General features: G+C 43.3%; 1 protein-coding gene across 4 annotated transcripts in view; it reads right to left on the minus strand.

The window, feature by feature from the left end:
* Positions 1-40: 40 nt before the first annotated feature.
* washc2c (WASH complex subunit 2C) overlaps positions 41-16,030 on the minus strand; it is a 36,282-nt gene continuing 20,292 nt past the window's right edge. For 2 of the 4 annotated variants that reach the window (XM_029640336.2, XM_029640334.2), the window contains exons 16-32: positions 12,603-12,772; positions 12,296-12,400; positions 12,047-12,139; positions 11,743-11,844; positions 11,550-11,651; positions 9,233-9,402; positions 9,029-9,146; positions 8,418-8,663; positions 7,903-8,091; positions 7,695-7,826; positions 7,391-7,489; positions 7,194-7,277; positions 3,503-3,559; positions 2,728-2,943; positions 1,793-2,554; positions 1,374-1,536; positions 41-1,004 (exon numbers count right to left, since the gene is read on the minus strand). In XM_029640336.2, the coding sequence (XP_029496196.1) occupies positions 856-1,004; positions 1,374-1,536; positions 1,793-2,554; positions 2,728-2,943; positions 3,503-3,559; positions 7,194-7,277; positions 7,391-7,489; positions 7,695-7,826; positions 7,903-8,091; positions 8,418-8,663; positions 9,029-9,146; positions 9,233-9,402; positions 11,550-11,651; positions 11,743-11,844; positions 12,047-12,139; positions 12,296-12,400; positions 12,603-12,772 (2,957 nt within the window). In that variant the 3' untranslated portion in view covers positions 41-855. The remainder of the gene's footprint in view (positions 1,005-1,373; positions 1,537-1,792; positions 2,555-2,727; positions 2,944-3,502; positions 3,560-7,193; positions 7,278-7,390; positions 7,490-7,694; positions 7,827-7,902; positions 8,092-8,417; positions 8,664-9,028; positions 9,147-9,232; positions 9,403-11,549; positions 11,652-11,742; positions 11,845-12,046; positions 12,140-12,295; positions 12,401-12,602; positions 12,773-16,030) is intronic. The other 2 variants (XM_029640335.2, XM_029640337.2) reach the window with 2 other exon arrangements.

Consider the following 16,030-nt stretch of genomic DNA (forward strand, 5'->3'; position numbering starts at 1 on the left):
AAGTCGACTAGCAGTCAAGACATGGCAGTGAAGTCCATCCTTAAAGCACAGAAGTAGAATTTTAATTAAAGGGAAGGAACCGTGTAAATTTAGAATCACACATTCCTCTTTCAGACCATCTTCCTAATTTCAGCTGCATTCATAATTCCACTACTCACGATCTTAACAAAAAGCTTTTAAGCAGTGCTGCAGGTCTTTGAAACAAACTTACAATACACATTTCAAATTTCATAAAATATCATTATTTTAGTTTAAAAAACTGAAATGTCATTCATCACAGGCAAAGTTGACAAATTTAACAATTTCATATTAATTGAAAAACAAAAACATTTGCTTGTTGTTGCTAGGATAGTCAGTCGGTTAACAATGACTTCATAACTATGATATGGCACGGCCCAAAACTTAAACACAGAGCTCTCCAACTACATTTATAAATCATTTACTATTTATTTATTATCAGCTGGTCTAATGACAGCTAAGAATATGCTTATAAAGTGCTGCTATCATGGATATTAAATAAAGACAAATAGCAATTAATAACTGTTATTTTGTCTGTTATCAATCATAGATGAAGATGTGAAGTGTATATCAGAATCATCACCTTCAACATTTCTTGCTGTGTTTTAATTTCCGTCTGAGGTTGTCGATCAATCAATAGTTTTTATATAAATAGTCTCTCTATGAACAGTTTTAATATCTCCAACCCTTTTTTCAGTCCTCCAAAACAACATGGTATTAAGCACAATTGTACAATTAGGACACCTGATACCCGACATAGTGCACTGAACTATCTAGGGAATAAGGTGCCATTTGGGATGCACCCAAAGTTTTAGCTCCTCAGGAACGGTCCACGATTTAGTTCCCACCCAGAACGTTGAGAGGGTCGTCAAAGATGTTGCCTGAGTCATCCGCTGCACTGGTGTCCTGGGAGGGAGGGTTCTTCTTGGACTTGGATGGAGGCTGCTTGGGCACCGGCTTCACAGTGCTGGGAGAGAAGATGTCATCTGTGGAGAGAGAAGCATGGACAGTACTGTGAATGTTTCAGTTCAATCAGGTGGCAATGGCATTGTAAGACTGTGTGTGTTTGTTTTTGTGTGTGCACCATTGGAGGCTGCTGAGGGGAGGATGGCTCATAATAATGGCTGGAAAGGAGCGAATGGTATGGCATTGATACCATTCCACCGATTCTGCTCCAGTCATTACCACAAACCTGTCCTCCCCAATTAAGCTGCCACCAACCTCCTGTGGTATGCACACATACCTGTATTTGTCTGTGCGCGTGTGTGGTGAATTTCAACATACATGTTGAAACAGTTGAGGAACAACAATGCAAGTTCTAGATATTCTGAAATATGTGCTCTGCAAATACTCACCCATATCATCATCAAATATTGATTTAGTCTCCACCTTCTTGGACTTCTTCTCTTTTGGTTTTGAAGTGGACGTCATATCAGCAAAGATGTCAACGTTGTCATCAAACAGACTGGCATCCAAGGATTTCTCTTTGTGCTTTTTGGGTGGAGCCGTTGCTTCATCCTGTGAAAACAGTAACAGACATATTCAGAGAAGAAGCAGACAGACACATGCACGTGCGCACACACACTTTCCATGGAATATATTGATTTCCCTCTACCTCCTGTTGCAGAGATCGTAACTGTTGGATCAACAGACGTGCTGACCCAGCATGCTGTGTGACAGACCAACTGCATTTACACTATTACAATGAAAAGTGCCGCAAAATGAATTTAAACTGAAATCATAAACAGACACAATTGATCATCATGACCAATACCTGGAAGATGTCCTGCTTGGGAGTAGAGTTGCTCCCAGCCTTAGAGACTTTATCACCAGCAGTAGTGGGAGTGGAGCTCTTTCCTAGCCCGAATATATCCTCTTCATCCTCCTCCTCATCCTCTAGGAAGGAAGATGCCTTGGCCTTCTTAGCTGACCTCGGCTTCACCTTCTTGAACAGGTCACCCATGGGGTCGTCAAAGAGGGACTGCGGGGTCGTCACTTTCTCCTTCTCATTCTTTGACATCACTTTACCCTCTGTAGTCTTTGTTGTGGGATTGGGGGATGGAGTGGTGAGTATGGGTGAGGGGATGGTGGGGTTGGGACCTGGGGCAGGGGCAGACCCAAAGAGGCTGTCGGACCTAAACAGGTCATCCTCGTCAAGAGAAGGCAGCACCTTCACCTTGCTACCCTTAGAAGAGTCTTTCTTTAGAGGGGTGTTTGACACTGGTAGTGTTAGCACTGACGGTCTGACAGAGAAATCTGTGAGCAGGTGTTTGGAGGGTAAGGAAGCAGATAAGGAGGAGGAGGGTAAGGCAGAGGTTGGGGTTTGGTTAGGTAGACTAGACCTAGGCAGAGATAGGTTAGCTAGTCCCGGGCTAGGCTGGGTTGGGTTAGATAGTGCTGGGCTAGGCAAGGTTGGGCTGGGTCCGGCCTGGTCCTCTCCCTGGTTCTCGTCTCTCTGCTCTACAGATCTCTGAGCTGATGTCTGCCGTGCTGCCCTGGTCTGGGGCCTGCGGCGGTTGGAGCCTTTAGCTCGACCCTACAGGAAAAGAAGACACATGGAGTCATAACAGGGGCTTATTTTGGAAGTGACAAGGTTAGAGCTTTAAATATTACATTTCTATAATTTAAGGATCAAATGTAGGTGTTCCACATTTCCCTCACCCTGTTCCATTATGTCCACCCTACCCCAGTGCCAGACCCCTGACCCACCTTGTTCGCACTCTGTAGCGTGGACACCTGGACCGGGTTCTCGAAGCTAACCCCTCTGTTGCTGGGGGGCTTGGTCCCTGCCGAACTGAGGCTAGCACTGGGGCTGGGGCCTGAGGAGCTGGGGCTGCGGCTCAAGCCTGGGAGTACACTGATCCCCCCTGGGATCCGAGAGAACGCGTCGGGCAGGAGGGCAGCAGGGTTGATCACCAGGTTGGCCTGAGAGTGAGGAACACATTTGTTCACAAGTGTTGACCCAATTTCATACCAACTAAAGGCCTTTATAAGAGAGGGTTTTGTAATCACAGCACAGTGAATACACATGCAAATGGCTATAATTTGGATTGGTCCTCAATTGGATTTACAACTAATTTTGTTCATGCAGTCCCTCATGATCATCAGAACCAAGCAGTAGACAACACAGAGGAAGTGAGACCAATAATAAAGATATAGAAAGTAATAAAATGTAGAAGTAGGAATAACATCTACTCATGAGGTTTCAGGAAGAATAAAGGCTGAGCATTCGCTTTCAGTTTGACGAGAATTTTTTTTTTTTTTAAAAACACCTTGTGAGAATCAATTTGACAGTCACAGGGTCTCAGTTTAGCTTTTAAGCCAGCAGTGGAAAAGAAAAGACGATATGTTTCACGTCAAAGGCAGAGGTTCAAAGATGACTGGCAGAAAACATGTTGGGAGAATGAAAGCTCATTCAGAAAGATTAAAGAAAGAGTAAAATATTGAATAATAAAAAGACTGATTTAACATTTCAGAAGATTACTTGGAGTTTTCCAATCCGTGAAGGCTCTTTAGATTTTACAGGGCTTGGTGTCGGCTTCTGTGCAGTTGAATGACATAGATCATGTTAAGTAATCTAGACAGGAGTATCTCCAAAAGCAATGTAACAGTATAATAACTATCAACTGAGAGGAGAGAAAACAACTGTCCACAGATATCCTTCAAATTCAGAAAAAAATGTAAGGCAACAATACCAGTCAAACGTTTGGACACCTACTCATTCAAGGGATTTTGTTAATTTTTACATTGTAGAATAATAGTTCAGACATAAAAAAAAAAGAACACATATGGAATCATGTAGTAACCAAAAAAAGTGTTAAATCAAATATATGAGATTCTTCAAAGTAGCCACCCTTTGCCTTTATGACAGCTTTGAACAATGTTGGCATTCTCTCAACCAGCTTCACCTGGAATGCTTTTCCAACAGTCTTGAAGGAGTTCCCACATATGCTGGGCACTTGTTGGCTGCTTTTCCTTCACTCGGTGGTCCAACACATCCCAAACCATCTCAATTGGGTTGAGGTCGGAGCGATTGTGGAGGCCAGGTCATCTGATGCAGCACTCCATCACTCTCCTTCTTGGTCAAATAGCCCTTGGACAGCCTGGGTGTGTGTTGGGTCATTGTCCTGTTGAAAAACAAATTATGATTTTCCAACTAAGCGCAAACCAGATGGAATCGCGTATCGCTGCAGAATGCTGTGGTAGCCATGCTGGTTAAGTGTGCCTTGAATTCTAAATAAATCACAGACAGTGTCACCAGCAAAGCACCATCACACCACCTCCTCCATGCTTCACGGTGGGAACCACACATGCGAAGATTATCCATTCATCTATTCTGCGTCTCACAAAAACACAGCAGTTAGAACCAACAATCTCACATTTGGACTCATCAGACCAAAGGACAGATATCCACCAGTCTAATGTCCATTGCTCGTTTTTCTTGGCCCAAGCAAGTCTCTTCTTCGTGTCCTTTAATAGTTGTTTCTTTGCAGCAACCCAAACATGAAGGCCTGATTCATGCAGTCTTCTCTGAACAGTCCTCTGTTACTTGAACTCTGAAGCATTTATTTGGGCTGCAATTTCTGAGGCTGGTAACTCAAATGAACTTATCCTCTGAAACAGAACTCTGGCCCTTCCTTTTCTGTGGCGGTCCTCGTGAGAACCAGTTTCATCATAGCACTTGGTTTTTGCGACTGCACTTGAAGAAACTTTAAAAGTTCTTGACATTTTCCAGATTAACTGACCTTCATTTCTTAAAAGTAATAATGGACTGTCGTTTCTCTTTTCTTATTTGAGCTGTTCTTGCCATATTATAGACTTGAGCTGTGTTCGAATACCCATACTAACATACTGTATACTTAATGAGTATATACCATACTATTAGTTCATTTGAGTATACTTTAACAGAACCGTATCCTTTCAGTTGAGTGTACTAAATCTTGGCCTGTCACCCGGAAGTTGCTAGCTAGCTAGTTACCAAAACAAATGACAAGTTAGACATTTTAAGACTTTGGGTGTGTTCTTAAATTCAATCTGGAGTGCCAGAGTGTGCTCATAATTCAGAGCGTTATCAGATTGTCCGTTTGTGAATTAAAACTGTTCCGCTCTTGGAGAGTACACTGGACGCATGGGCCAAGGAGTAGGATTGATTTGAGCGTTCTGGCCGTACAACGGCAGACAAGTACCCGAGCTAACGTTGGCTTCCAGACACAAATCAGAACACTCTGACCATTTTACTCGCCCTAGCAGAGCTGGTTAGGCAGTTTTCATGTTATCCAGAGCGTTGGTGACTGTGCTGCTGGAAACAATTGAATTACGCTTTTTTTTGTCAACATTTACTGATACCGGCCATATTCAACCACCCGTTGCTCGTAAATGAATTATTCTGCGCTCTGGTACACTAAACCGAGAGTGCTCTGAAATCGGAATGGATAGCCAGAGCGAATTTACAAAAGCCCCCATGTCCATTGAGAACGCACTACGACGATACAATTTAGATATGCTAAGAATGACGAGAAAAATCAAGTCACTAAATGTTGGGTAGTTAAGATAGCCTAACGTTAGTAGACTACTTATACATCAAACTTGCCAGTATATTAACTATAGGCTAACTTACATACTGCTGTAATGAAATGCTATGTGGTTCATAAGGACAGCATAGCTAACAAATTGTCAGCCAACATAGCGTGTAAGGTAACCTATTTAAAAATTCATAACTTTATTACTTTGCTCAACATTTGTCATAATTAGCAATGAATTTCTATCCGCTCTCGTTGGACTTAGACTGCATATTTTCCACCTTTATCTTCAAATGACAAAACCATATGAAGCCAATTTTCTTTTAAATTCAAAATACAGATGAATAATTTACATTCTTACATAATACAAAACAGAACACAGGTATTAATGAAAAAATACTGGAACAAACAAAAATTTAAAAAAATAAACAATTCTAATCACTCTGAAAAAATCTGTGATTTATGATTTATTAATGATTTCGGAACATGTTATTCTTGTTATTGTTCACTAGGGTTAATGTTTTAATAAAATAGTTCAATTCAATCAAAAAAGTGTCTCATTTTGGTATAGAATTTTTGTTTGTGTATGAAGTATTTGGCAACATGAATTTAAAAAAATACACAATCATTTTAGTGGTCTTGTTATAATTGCAATAGTAACATATTATATGTTTCATGTCAAAAACATTGATAGTGTTCATAATGGTAAATAAGTATTTTGCAAAGTTTTACCAAAATTTGGACAAATTTACATTCAAAGAACAAGTGAGACAAATTCTCACCTTTTTCACAGAAAGTGTCCTCTGCGTGTATACTTCCTATTCGTGACGTAAAATACGATTGAGAGTATGAATACTCGAACACAGCTCATGTCTTTTACCAAATAGGGCTAGCTTCTGTATACCACCCCTACCTTGTCACAACAAGGAAAGAAATTCTACAAATTAACTTTTAACAAAGTACACCGGTTAATTGAAATGCATTCCATGTGACTACCTCATAAAGCTGGTTGAGAGAATGCCAAGAGTGTGCAAAGCTGTCAAGGCAATAGTTGGCTACTTTGAAGAATATCAAATATATTTTGATTTATTTAACACTTTTTTGGTTACTACATGATAGATTACTACATGATGTCTTAACTATTATTAAACAATGTATAAAATAGTAAAAATAAAAACTTGAATGAGTAGATGCGTCAATTTTTGACTAGTACTGTACGTACTCCAGAGGCGGCGGGTGGGAGGAGTTATTTTGGACTGGCTCATTGTAACGGAATCAACGGCAGCGTAGCCTAGTGGTTAGAGCGTTGGACTAGTAACCGGAAGGTTGCGAGTTCAAACCCCCGAGCTGACAAGGTACAAATCTGTCGTTCTGCCCCTGAACAGGCAGTTAACCCACTGTTCCCAGGCCGTCATTGAAAATAAGAATGTGTTCTTAACTGACTTGCCTGGTTAAATAAAGGTAAAATTATTATTTTTTTAAAAATGGCACGAAGTCAAACGTGGTTTCCGTATGTTTGATGTGTTCCATTTAAGCCATTACAATGAGCCTATCCTCCTATAACTCCGTCCACCAGCCTCCTCAGATACCCTTTAACCCTAAGCACATGGGCAATCACATATTCTGTATAGACTAAGACTCTTTCATCAGCCTTACCTCACTCTCTGTGACTGGTGCTGTGACAGCAGGTTTTGAGGATGACTCGTCTTTAGTGGGTTTACTGGGCTTCTCTGATACCTTCTGAGGATGGAGGTCAAAAAAAGGACAAGGACTGAGGATGTACAGCGCCCGGTAAAGTCATCAAGTTGTATTCATATTGTATTGATTGATTGAGGTGATTTAGAATAGGGTACTGGAGGAGGAGCTTTTGGCTTGACAGAGCTGAAGAGGTCATCTTCATCATCACCAAACAGTGTTGGAGCTGCCGACTTCACTGAGCTTGGCCTGGAGCTCTGAGACAGGAACACAGCATTTTATCATCACTACTATCATTCGTACAATTGATTTATCACTCAAAGGGGTAGCAAGTAGTACACGCGTCAATGTGCTGATGCAATACAAGACATCCACCCTGGTCCTGGTGAGTGCAGGTGTTTTTCTCTAGCCCAATACTTACACTTAAACCCTCTCACTAAGCCTACTGTCCCTAGAACTCACCATAGACTTGTCAGGTGTGGCGAAGATGTCAACTTCAGGGTCGTTGTCTCTCTGCTGAGTCTGACTGAAAAGCAGTTCCTCATCCTGGAACACCCCGGTACTACTCTTGGTACGAGGACGCTCCTCCGCAGGCTAACAGACAGACACAGGATTTACAGACACACACACACACAGGAATTGTCAGTAGTATGAATAAAATATTTTAAACCTTTAGTGTGTTTTTGGCAACTGGTTTGGTCGGTATGGAGATAGGGGCAGTCCAGTCAGCACCCTCCTCTTCCACATCATCAAACAGACTGAGGGTGTTCTTCTTAGTTTTGGCCTCCTTCTCCATGGGGGGCGGGCCCTCAGACAGGAAGTCATCACCATCCGGGTCGCCCAATGGGCTCTTAGTCTGCTTGTTTAGGCACAGGAAGACAGAAAGGCGTCAAAGTGAGTACAGCACCTCACTCACAGGCATAGGAGCAGGGCTCCATCTCAATTCACCTTCCTCTCAACTATATTGGAGGAAATGTTCCAAGGTCCCTCACCTCAGGTCTTTATTGCCCAATTGGTTTTGAGAAAGAGACTAGGAGAGATAATGTGAGGAATCACAGAAAGATTAATTGGGAAACGTCCCTAATGGCCAAAACTAGGTTATGATCAGGATTGGGTGAGTTTAGCTGATCGTAGATCTGAGCTTAGAGAGAATTTCTACCCTAAGTCTTATGTATAGCATCTCACCTTGGCTGCTGCCAGTCTGTCTCCCAGCACGTTGATCCCTCCAAACAGACTGACGGCCCCTACTGGCTTCTTCTTACTCTCACTGCCCTCTAGTGGAGAGGACAGGGATGGCACCTCAGGACTCTTGTATTTCGCTACCCTCTCCTCCTCTGTAGGTTTCTCCTCCACTAGGGGAGGAGGTGGTGCAGTCACCTCTGGTTTGTCTATCTGGAGCAGCGAGGGGGCTGGGGAGGCTACAACAGATGCCTAGAGAACACGATATAAGGGCACAGGAAAAAAGGGTAAGAGCTGGGGGGTAAAGGACTGAAATAGCACTGATTACAGACACAGCTATCAATGCAGGGATGTTACCACACATACAGTATATTTATATGAACAGTACGTCAAAACAGTACTTTCTTACAACGATATTCATTCAATATTTTTATTGTTTTAAAATAATAGACAAGAGCCTAAACATTACTGAAGTATCTTTTTTAACAATTCCATTGTTGCCTTGAAGGCTTTTCACCTATAGGTTATTCATATATGCCAAAATGGCACCCTATTCACTATATAGTGCACTACATAGGGACTAGGCTGTGGACAGACAATCTGTAAACCATGCTTACTTTAGGGTCAGCTGTAGTAGAGCTGTTGGTGACGTTTGATTTGAAGCCGAAGAGGGATCCCTTATTTTCATCATCCTCATCTTCAAACAGGAGAGACACTCTCTGGTGCTTCTTCTGACTGCACCAACACACAGACATTTACACCACACCAAGACGTCATACTACAGATTTAGTATTTTTGTCTACTATTGCTATGACGTTTACCTCGACTCCTTGGTAGCAGCAAAGAGATCATCATCATCCTCATCAAACAGGCTGTCTTTAAGAGCTGCTTTGACACTGGGTAGACTAGCTGGGGCACTAGTACTGGACTTCATCCCTCCAGTCTTAACCTCTGTCTTACCAGCACTAGGCTTGGAGCTCATCCACTGGTCCTAATGCAGAAAGAATACAAAAGGGTTAAATAGATATCATCTGTTGAAGTAATAGAAACAACCTTCACAAGAAAGCCTGGTTCAAAATCTACCTTTCTGGTGTTTGCAGATTTGTAGGAATAGGATGGGTGTAAGCTATATTCAATTTGTCACATGTGCCAAATACAACAAGTGTAGACTTCACCGGGAAATGCTTACTTACAAGCCCTTAACCAACAGTGCAGTTAAAGAAGAAAATATTTACCAATTAGATTCAAATAAAAGTAATAATAAAAAGTAACACAATAAGAATAACATAACGAGACTATATACAGGGGGAACCGGTACCGAGTCAGTGTGCAGAGGTACAGGCTAGTTGAGGTAATCTGTACATGTAGGTGGGGGCAAAGTGACTATGCATAGGTAACGAACAAAACAGTGAATATATAAAACTGTAAATTGTCCGGGGGCGATTTTATGAATTGTTCAGCAGTCTTATGACTTGGGGGTAGAAGCTGTTAAGGAGCCTTTTGGTCCTTCCGGTACCGATGGCCGTGCAGTAGCAGAGAAACCAGTCTATAACTTTGGTGACTGGAGTCTGACAATTGTATGGGCTTTCCTCTGACACCTCCTATTATATAGGTCCTGGATGGCAGGAAGCTTGGCCCCAGTGATGTACTGGGCTGTTTGCACTACCCTCTGTAGCACCTTACAGTCAGATGCCGAGCAGTTGCCATACCAGGCGGTGATGCAACCGGTCAGGATGCGCTCGGACGTGCAGTTGGAGAAGCTTTTTGAGGATCTGGGGACCCATGCCAAATCTTTTCAGTCTCCTGAGGGGATAAAGGTTTTGTCGTGCCCTCTTCACAACTGTCTTGGTATGTTTCAACCATGATAGTTCGTTGGTGATGTGGACACCAAGGAACTTGAAACTCTTGACCCGCTCCCTGACAGCCCAGTCGATGTTAATGGGGGCCCTCCTTTTCCTGTAGTCCACAATCAGCTCCTTTGTCTTGCTCACATTGAGGGAGAAGTTGTCCTGGCACCACACTGCCAGTTCAGACTTCCTCCCAATTGGCAGTCTCATTGTTGTCGGTGATCAGGCCTACCACTGTTGTGTCGTCAGCAAACTTAATGATGTTGGAGTCGTGTTTAGCCACACAGTCGTGGGTGAACTGGGAATACAGGAGGGGACTAAGTACACACCCCTGAGGGGCCCCAGTGTTAAGGATCAGCGTGGCAGACGTGTTGTTGCCCATCCTTACCACCTGGGGGGCGGCCCGTCAGGAAGTCCAGGACCCAGTTGAGGAGGGAGGTGTTTAGTCACAGGGTTCTTAGCTTATTGATGAGCTTCATGGTTACTATGGTGTTGAACGCTGAGCTGTAGTCAATGAACAGCATTCTCACATAGGTGTTCCTTTTGTCCAGGTGAGAAAGGGCAGTGTGGAATGCGATTAAGATTGCGTCATCTGTGGATCTGTTGGGGTGGTATTTGAATTGGAGTGGGTCTTGCGTGTCTGGGAAGATGCTGTTGATGTGAGCCATGACCAGCCTTTCAAAGCACTTCATGGCTACCGACGCGAGTGCCACGGGACGGTAATCATATCATCATTCTCTTATTTGGGCACAGGGACTATGGTGGTCTGCTTGAAACATGTAGGTTTTATAGACTCGGTCAGGGAGAGGTTGAAAATGTCAGTGAAGACACTTGACAGTTGGTCCGCGCATGCTTTGAGTACACGTCCTGGTAATCCGTCTGGCCCAGTGGCTTTGTGAATGTTGACCTTTTTAAAGGTTTTGTTCACATCAGCTACCGAGAGCGTTATCACACAGTCATCCAGAACAGCTGGTGCTCTCGTGCATGCTTCAGTGTTGCTCACCTCGAAGCGAGCATAAAAGCCATTTAGCTCGTCTGGTAAGCTTGCGTCACTGGGCAGTTTCCCTTTGTAGTCCGTAACAGTTTTCAAGCCCTATCTGAAGCCGTCCGAAGCCCATTGGATGGCAGAGCCATCACAATATTGCTATCACCATATTGCTTACCTCTGCAGGTATTTCAGATCTGTGAATACCAAAGGGGTAGTGGCTAAAGGAGGGGGCTAAGGGTTATTTTCTGACAGGCTGAAGTTGAACTGAAGATTATGTAGCAAAGTTCCCTTCCCTCCCATTACCTCATCATCACTGAAGATGGAGCTAGAGACCGGTTTCTTGACTTTTGGAGTGGCAGCTTTAGCTTGGCTTGGTTTAGACTTCTTCGCAGACGCAAACAGATCCTGCATGATGCAAGAAAGTGGTTAGATATGAAGACGTAGTTACAAATTCTAATATTTTTGGGACCGAAATAGGTTAGGGTCATTTTCTCACTTCTTCCTCCTCGTCATCGAAGATGGACAGAGGAGCTTTGCTGGCTTTGCTCTGGGTTGTGGGTTCAGGTTTAGATTGACTCTTAGGGATGGTTTGAAATATCTAGAAAGTCAGGGACAGAGAAAGGTGAGGTTACATCTGTAAAACAATACCATGCTTCATGATCAACCTAACGTTCTAAGCATTAATTGTACGGCTCATGTAGATATTGATGTAATTGATAAGCATGAGAAGTACCTCCATCAACAACATTCAGGAAATGGATGCATACTTGAGAATGAGTGTTAAAAAAGAAGAAGCACACCTGTGAGTCCTCATCGTCAGAGAACAGACTCTTCGCCTGGGTTTTTTCTGTCTGCTTAGTCGTGGTTTTCACCACGTCTGGAGGAGGGCCGTTCTGTAATGAACAACATGGGGGGGAAGAAAAGGAGCGCAAGAGAAACAAAGCGAGAGTTAGGAAGAAAGAGTGAGGGAGATAAAGATAAGAGTGAGATTGTAGATAGATAAAGACATGGATGAGAGAGATGATGGGTAGATGAAAGAGGAGTCCCACCTCCTCTGACTCTTCGCTGGTGGAGGAGGGCTGTCGTTTCTTCAGTGCCTCAGTTAGTAGGCTCTTGGTACCAGGACCAAACATGGAAACGCCTCCTGCTGGCATCTTAACACAACCAACAACCATCATTACCACAACCAACAACCATCAGCATAATTCATTACTAAAACCAAAAATCATCAACAGCACAACTAATCAACACCACTGTAAGTAAGCAACTTATAATCATGATAACCAAGTGCCCTAAATCCATTATATAGTCAATCAACACTTGTTAATATGGAAACCCAACCGTGTGTATATTCACCTTTTTCTGTGGAGCCTGTTTCACCTCCTCTTCTTCCTCCTCCACCACCACCTCCTTCCTGCTCTGTAGAGTGGGTGGGGCGACAGAGCTCTCACCAAAGATGTCACCATCCTCATCATCTCCTCCAAACAGATCCACTGTCTTCTCTTGCTTGGATTTCTTCTGTTCAGCTGAACACAGGTAACATATTAGTGCTTGCGATGAATACAGTTTTAGTGCTTCAATCTATAGCTAGATGACTTCTGATATCTCAAGGAGTGATAAGTATCATTTTGGTCTTAAACTGTTGTCTAGTACTGTCTTTTTGCTAGCTAGGGGGCCATCTGCTTTAAGTGCGGTCTGTCTTCTCAGTAGCCTACTTGGTTTGTGAACTGCTGACAACTTGCAGCTAATTGTTGACAAACCAACCACTATTAAAGGGGTACTTCAGTTTAGATTTCCACTTACTTTTAGTTTTGAAGCATCATCCAGACAGTTGGTTTGGTCTGAGTTCCATTCCTGAGATTTCTCTAGCTGGCTTAGTTGCTTGCATGAGCCATATAGTAGTAATAGTGGCCAGACTCAACAAAAAAAACGTGCTTCAAAACATCCCCACAAGAAACTCTACAGCCATCTCAGGTCTTGTGGGCTATACATGCATATCAAAACACTTGGCTATTTTCACTATTACGAGCATAAATGTGTTTAACTTCAATTGTGCTTACTTCCTGTTTTCACATAGTCACACCTACATATTATGGTTCGAGGCAAGCGCAGTGCAGACACAGCATTCAAGCTCTACACCACCCAAAATCATTCAATCAAAACATGTCTGAATCGGACAGCTACGAGCCTGAAAAGGATGCATACTTTGCAGAACCATATTTATACTGAACAAAAATATAAAAACGCAACATGCAACAACTTCAAAGATTTTACCGAGTTACAGTTCATAAGGAAATCAGTCAATTAAAATACATTAATTAGGCCCTAATCTATGGATTTCACATTACAGGGAATTGGTCACAGATACCTTAAAATAAATAGGGGCGTGGATCACAAAACCAGTCAGTATCTGGTTTGACCACAAGCAGTGTGGACATCTTCGCATAGATTTGATCAGGCTGTTGATTGTGGCCTATGGAATGGGGTCCGTCTTATTCCAATGGCTGTGCAAAGTTGCTGGATATTGGTGGACCTGGAACACAGTCATACACGTTGATCCAGAGAATCCCTAACATTCTCAATTGGTGACAAATCTGGTGAGTATGCAGGCCATTAAAGAACTGGCACATTTTCAGCTTCCAGGAATTGTGTACAGATCCTTGCGACATGGGGCCATGCATCATCATGCTGAAACATGAGGTGATAGCGGCAGATGAATGGCACAATGGGCCTCAGGATCTCGTCACGGTATATCTGTGCATTCAACTTGCCAAAGAAAAAATGCAATTGTGTTCAGTGTCCGTAGCTTATGCCTGCCCATACCATAACCCCACCATGGGGCACTCTGTTCACAAGGTTGATATCAGCAAACCGCTCGCACACACAACGTCATGCGCGCCGTCTACCATCTGCCCAGTATAGTTGGAACTGTGATTCACCCGTGAAGAGCACACTTCTCCAGCGTGCCAGTGGCCATCAAAGGTGAGCATTTTCCCATTGAAATCGGTTATGACGCCGAACTGTCATCAGGTCAAGACCCTGGTGAGGATGACGAGCACGCAGTTAAGCGAGTTTGTGCAAACCCACAGTTTCAGCTGCCCGTGTGGCTGGTCTCAGACAATCCCGCATGTGAAGAAGACAGATGTGGAGGTCCTGGGCTGGAGTGGTTACACGTGGTCTGAAGTTGTGGCGCCGGTTGAACCTACTGCCAAATTGTCTTAAATGATGTTGGAGGCTGCTTATGGTAGAGAAATGAAAATTTTACTCTGTGGAAACAGCTCGGGTGGACATTCTTGCAGTCAGCATGCCAATCGCATGCTCCCTCAAAACTTCAGACATCTGTTGCATTGTCTTGTGTGACAAAAGTGCACATTTTCGAGTGGCCTTTTGTCCCCAGCACAAGGTGCACCTGTGTAATGATCATGCGGTTTAAATCAGCTTCTTGATATGCCACACCTGTCAGGTGGATCAATTATCTTGTTAAAGGAGAAATGCTCAGAAATGCTCAACCAATTTGTTCACATTTTACAGAAATACAGTAAGCTTTTTGTGCGTATGAAACATTTCTGGGATCTTTTATTTCAGCTCATGAAACGTGATCACGACTTTACATGTTGTGTTTATATTTTTGTTCAGTATATTTAAAGAAAATCAAATTTAGATATTTTGTAGTTTTTTTTCAACCATGTGCGTGTTTTCTATACCTGTTCGCTCCTCTCCCTGTAGGCTTTTTACAGACGCTCCCCACCCCTTGCCTGCAACCTTTCTAAATTTAGTGTACACTGCACTCACAACCTATGTAGAATTCTTGGTCAAGAACGCTGAGTTCATCTCAGTCTATGCTGCTCTTCAGTCCCTAGACGTTTTGGCCATGACGGAGACATGGATCACCCCAGAGAACACTGCTACTCCAGCTCCTCCCTGCCTACGTGTTCTGTCATAGTCCGACACAGGGCTACTTATTTGTGGAGATTCTCTTTCCTCCCTGACTCCGTTGTCTTGCTCCTCAATTGAATTCCATGCGGTCACTGTCACTTGTCCACTCAAGTTTAACATTGTGAGTTCCTCAATGAGTTTGACATTGTGATAAGCACATTTCCTGACAACTGCTAACCGCTTTTCGTACTAGGTGACTTCTACCTCCCGATGTCTGCCATCGATTAATTTCTTTCCCCTACTTGGTCTTTTGATCTCACCATTTCTTGACCTCATCTTTACTAGAGACTGGTAGCCTACTAATCTCACTGCCCCCCCCAGGTCCCTTATCACTACTTTGTTTCGTTTTCTGTCTCCCTCTCCTCCAATCCTACCCACTCAGACCCTAACCAGATTGTCATGCGCCGACGTAATATTCTCTCCCTTCTGCTAAATCCTTCTCCCTCCATTCTCCTGATTCTGCCTCTGACCCGCCTCTCCTCCCTTTCCACATCCTATGACTCGCACTGTCCCCTTTCCTTCAGTCTCGGCCCTCCCCTCCTGTTCCACGGCTCATTGCAAGCGTACAGAAACTTCCGGGGGACCCATCATTTTTTCACTCCCTCCCCTCTACCTTCTCTTCCTCTGTATCCTCTGCTAAAACCACTTTCTATCACTCTAAATGTCAAGCTTCTGCCTCTAACCCTATGAAATTATTTTCCACCTTCTCATCCCTCCTTAATCCCCCACATGGATGACTTTGTCGACACTTTGAAAATAAGGTTGACAACATCCGCTCCTCATTCGCTCAGCCTATTGAGTCCACTGGCCCCACTCCCACAGAACTACCCTATGCCTTGACCGCTTTC

The sequence above is a fragment of the Oncorhynchus nerka genome, linkage group LG28, assembly GCF_034236695.1.
Source record: "Oncorhynchus nerka isolate Pitt River linkage group LG28, Oner_Uvic_2.0, whole genome shotgun sequence".
Classification (NCBI taxonomy): domain Eukaryota; kingdom Metazoa; phylum Chordata; class Actinopteri; order Salmoniformes; family Salmonidae; genus Oncorhynchus; species Oncorhynchus nerka.